Source organism: Sinocyclocheilus rhinocerous, unplaced genomic scaffold (genome assembly GCF_001515625.1).
Source record: "Sinocyclocheilus rhinocerous isolate Xijiao unplaced genomic scaffold, SAMN03320098_v1.1 scaffold1609, whole genome shotgun sequence".
In the NCBI taxonomy this organism is placed as follows: Eukaryota; Metazoa; Chordata; class Actinopteri; order Cypriniformes; family Cyprinidae; genus Sinocyclocheilus; species Sinocyclocheilus rhinocerous.
Window position 1 is genome coordinate 586658 of NW_015633539.1, and position 5323 is coordinate 591980.

General features: G+C 40.3%; 1 protein-coding gene across 3 annotated transcripts in view; it reads left to right on the forward strand.

Annotated features, from left to right (window-relative positions):
- The first annotated feature begins 271 nt into the window (after window positions 1-271).
- Window positions 272-5323, forward strand: part of LOC107744329 (CAP-Gly domain-containing linker protein 2-like) — a 43960-nt gene continuing 38908 nt past the window's right edge. For all 3 annotated transcript variants that reach the window (XM_016557906.1, XM_016557908.1, XM_016557909.1), the window contains exons 1-2: window positions 272-431; window positions 1057-1282. In XM_016557906.1, the coding sequence (XP_016413392.1) occupies window positions 1168-1282 (115 nt within the window). In that variant the 5' untranslated portion in view covers window positions 272-431; window positions 1057-1167. The remainder of the gene's footprint in view (window positions 432-1056; window positions 1283-5323) is intronic.

Here is a 5323-nt window from a genome sequence, read left to right on the forward strand (position 1 = left end):
CTGCATAAGTTAATGTTAGATCTTTTGCCCCAATCTCCGGTTAATCAGAGTTAAGTTCCAATAATAGAATTTGAAGTTACAGTAATGTGAAGTAATCAGCAATCCTAGGATTTGTTCATGCTTTTTTATGACAGGTTGGAGTTATTTGTGAATACATGGTCTATGGACCCCCTGAATTAGACTTGACCACCACCTGGCCATAAAACACTAGCTCCACCACTGGGTGTCTGTGAGCCTCGCATCCTGTCCCACTCTCACTGCCAGCTTTAGCTCAGCATCCATATTTTTCACATCCGTGTGGGAGAGAGAGAGCAAAGGGAGTGGCAGACGCTGACAAATCTCATGCCGGGAAGCCGACTGAGCCATCCCTGCACATCTGAAGTTCGCCGGCGCCGACTTCTTCATAATTCACAGGATTTGGACTTCATAAGGTAGTAGTGCTGTTTGTGAGAGCAGATCGGCTTTATGTCGCTTGACAGGGGCGTGTGAAGACGGTCACGAGCACGCCGCAGTGAAGAGCCAAAACAATAGAGCAGCGGACTCCGCGGCGCAGAAATGAGCCAGCACACCAAACTTCCGCCTCTTTTAGGATGTATTATACGCTTTATGCTGTTGAAATCTGTCTTTTGTCTTGAAATTCACGCAGTGAGTTTATAACGAGGCAAATTTAGGGTTTGGAAGGTAGCGGTGATGACAGCATATCGAAAGTGCCGACCTCAGTGGATAATGGGTCTCATTTCACAGATAGGCTAGAATACCGCAAAGGACCTTGCTTTATCACTCATTTATCACTCAGGAAATAATTCATTCGCAAAACAACGCATGCACAGTGTGTCGGTGTCGATTACATTGTTTCAGCCTCATTCAAACGATAAAATGTGGGGTTTGCGTCTTTCTTTACCCCGAAGCATCACATTATTGATGCTGTGGCTCTGGCTCAGCCAGTATCCTGTCTATGAACTGGCATGGGCCATTCAAGGCCATTTATATAGCAAATTGCATCCAGTCAATGGGATTTAGCTGTGTGTTTCATACGCTCATGATGGTTGTCTTCAGTCCCGCAGGTAGAATGGAGAGGGATATCCGCCATCCTCACATTTAGTGCCTCAAAAGGAAAAAATAAAAATAAAATAAGCTGCGAAACTTGAAGTTTCTCCAGTGGACATAATGAACATGCTGAAGTCCAGTGGCTTGAAGATCCCTGGCAGGGGTCCTAAACAATCCAGTCCAGTGGGACGAACAACTGCTGGCCCATCAACCAGTCCTGCGGCTCAAAAAGACAGTAAGTCAGCTTCTTCTGTGCCTCGCTCGCCTCCAGACCCACATAAGCAATTTTGAGGCAATCTAAATGCTAGTTTACTATTAAACATTGAGTAAATTCACTTGTAAATAAAGGTTTACTGTTAAAATGTACAGTTTTTTTCCTCATGGAAAAAATACAAAAATCTTGATAACTCATGTTTCACTACAAAGTTTTTTGTCAAATCAAATGGCTTCTACTATGAGAATATCCTTCCCTTCTACGGCTAACATCAAGTAGCAAATCAGAGTTCATGGCTGTGACGTAATAAAGCCTATTTAAAAAGTACAAAGCTTTTAATATTCTCCATCCAAACTTCCTGTTTTAATAGGGAGTACATCATCACAAGAGAAAAAAACTAGGCTTGTTAAATGATTTTGTGGGATTTTTAAGATAATTCTCAGTATTTAAAGTCTTTCAATTGCTGGTAATATAATGTTCTGCATTATTTAGAGTTTTGCAGTGATGTTTAGCTCAAACTTAAAAACTGAGCACCAATTTTGCAAACTATACTAATGCATAAAGTGGTTAACAATATAAACATCCTCTGACATGATGTCAGCCGCCCACAGACTGCGGCTCCGTACACTCCCAAAACTAGAGTTTTCTTACATATGCAGCCCAGGCACAGGAAATGAGTAGCACATAGGGTTAGACACAAGACTGTCTGAACCAGTGTAGCTTTTAAAGGTTTTTAGGCCAGAGAATTGTTTTGTATGACTTCTTTATGAATGCTTTGGTCGGTAACATTTTTACCACACAGTTCTTTACCCTATTCTCTAGTTTCTCTGTTTCTCTCAGCCTCAGATGGACCACCACTGGATCAGGTTGTCATTTACACACTGTGTCTGATGGATAATATAGACTGAAATGGCAAGAGTTCCAATCTGATTGGCTGGCCACAACAGAAATCAGGGTCACAGATCAGTTCAGCAAAAACCCGATTTCCAGCATCCCCACCATGCCGTGGTTGGAGAATGTGAGAAGTCTTAATGTAAACACCTCAATTTGAACAAAATGGTCTGATTCAGACTTTTACTTTCCTGCTTACTACCATCCAGAGTTATCTCATCATTGTATTAGGAATTAAGGCTTTAATTTAAGCAATATGGAATTTTCAAGATGCTACTACCAGAATTGTTTGATAGGTAAAGTAAGCATGAAGTAAGCTTTATTGTCATATTTTTAGATAGTTAGGAAAGTACTGGGGTGGCATGCTGAGTTGCCTAACATCTTTAATCAGCTGTGTCAGTCACTTTCGCTGACAGCACCACTGACAGGACTCAAAACATTTATAATGCTATGGTGACGCTGACACTAAATACTGCTCATTGCATGTCTTAACATATCTACAAATAGAAAGCTTTCTTATGTTACAAACTCGATTTAACAGATGAGAATTAGAAGCAGTTTGACAAATTTCCACATCCCCTTTCCTTTTCCAATGCGATGCACTTGTAAATTGACATTTTCACCGAATTGAAGAGTTTGATTTGAGCATATTGGCTGTTTATTAGTACTTATAAAGCACATATTCTGCATGATCATATTCTACATCCCTAATCCTACCCAATGCCTAAATTTAACAACTATCTTACTAACTATTTATAAACAGTAATTAGGAGATTATTGACGCGAAAGTCGGAGTTAATAGTTAGTTAATAGTGAGAACAGGACATTGAAATAAAGTGTGGCCGAAAAATTTGATGAAAGAGGTCAGGCAACTGAAAGATGAAATTGATGAAGAAGAAAAATCTTCCTGGAATCGTTGCTCAAGTTCATCTTACAGTTCGCTCGATCTCCTTGTAATCAGTATTCATGTTGACAAATCTCTGCATGTCAGCATGGTTGTTAAACATTATGGAAAAGGATTGAATAATGATTGGTCATTTTGCATGTCAATCACTAATGCCTTTCCTGTCTAAGTGGGCAGTTTGTGGCCAGAACACACACCAGAGCATGTGTACCAGACTTTATGCCAATAGTGTTACCATACCAAATTGAATGGAGAAAAAAAAAGTTTTTAAAAAAGTTTTATGAAGACTCCCCTGTCTGTCATTGGTATATCATGCAGATAGTCCCACCCCAAAATCACACCACTTCTTGGGCCGATGTTGCTGTGTTTGGCTGGTCAGAATGCTCAAACAAGTAGCAGATTTACAATATTTTTGGGGAACCAACTGACAAATTAAATTTAAACAACACTTAATTACATTTGTATCTGCATATAAAACTGGGATAGAAAAATATTAGGTAACAATTTATTTTAGTGTTCTTGTTACACGTTACATGTACATACTATAGTAATAACAGTAAACTACACATAATTACAAGCAACCTACCCCAAATCAAGCCATAACCCTAGTAAGTACATACTGTTGATTAATATTACTCAATACTTTATATGGTCACACTTTATATTAACATCCAATTCTAACTGATAATTAACTATTAACTATGACTTTTGCCTCAATAATCTCCTAATTTCTAATTAAACTCCTAATAAACTCGTTATTAATAGTAAGGTAGTTGTTAAGTTTAGGTATGGGGTAGGACTAATGAATCTAAAATATGGTTATGCAGAATAAGCCATTAATGTGTGCTTGATAAATAATAATAAACAGCTAATATGCTAGTAATATGCATGCTAATAAACTAGTTAATGGTGAGAACTGGTCCCTAAACTAAAGTATTACTCTTTCTTTAATTATATGATTACACTGTAACAAGGGCACCTTAAAATAAGGTGTAACCAAAAATTACAAAAAAAAAAAAAAGTTACACATATTATGAATACAAGTTTTTGTTATCAGGAGATACTCTTCCATTTTCAGTGGGAATAAAATAGGGAGTGTTTACGGTGGAAGAGTGATCAGGACTCCACTGAGAGCTTCTGAGATAGAACTCTGTGTGTGTGTGTATGTGCAGGGGGCGGTTAAAGGCTGAGCTGGGGTCATTGTGTTAGCTTGTGCTGCTGAATGGTGGGATTGAGATGGTGGGAGGAGGAGTGCAGGCACAATAGTGAAGTGAGGCTAGTGTTCTTCTCTTCTTCCTGCATCACTCCTTTTTCTTTTTTTCCACTTACTGATCTAGTGTTACCGTAGCAACGCAGCCACTTGGGCAAGAAATGCACCAGAGCCTCCGTTCGAGCCCCGCAATGGGTCGGGACTTCCTTAATGGGTCTAGTTTTCTCTGCCGTGGTGTAGCGCTCGTGTGTACTCCTCTCTTGAGTCCCGGCACATGCACATGCACATGCACACACTACTTCCGCTTGTTTCATTGCACTGTGCTGAGTGCGCTTCACTGCTGCCTAATGTTTGATGCACATTTTGGATTGTAATGGGGTCATCGGCTAGTGAAACAATGGACCAGACCATGCAACAAATTGAGTGTAATTCTTTCTAGGTGTAAAAATGTATATGTTGCTTGTGATTAGGGCTGCACGATATATCGTTTCAGCATCGATATCGCGATGTGCGCATCCGCGATAGTCACATCGCAGTCAGAGCGCAGGTCACGGTCGCTTAGCAATGGCAGACGCCACGAAAGCGCAAGCTCCCGAGCGCTTTGGAAAGAAGGAGAAAGCAGCACGACTGGCGTTTTCCACGCATTTTTAGGCGCGACATGTGAACGGCCCCAAAGTCTGTCTACACTGGACAAAGCGACAAAGCGACCATTGCATATCATTTGAACTTTGTGTCAGTACGTCATAAATAGAACGAGCATCAGTTTACTTTTGGGGATTTGTCGTGTCGTGCCGCATCCAGTGTAGTCAGTCCCACAGCATCACTGATTATAATGGGTTCTATTGTATTTTGTCGCGTCGCACCATGCCGCTCGTGTCCAGTGTAGACACAGTGAGAGCCACACAGATGCACGTGAACACTGATTTCTGTTCACTTCTGCGTCTATTTGTGCCTGAAATACTGTGCTCTGCAAGTATCCTTGTAAACACAGATGCTTATGGCTTAGGTGAAGGTAAACAATTGAGAAAGTAAATGGATGTGTAACAGTATATTGGTT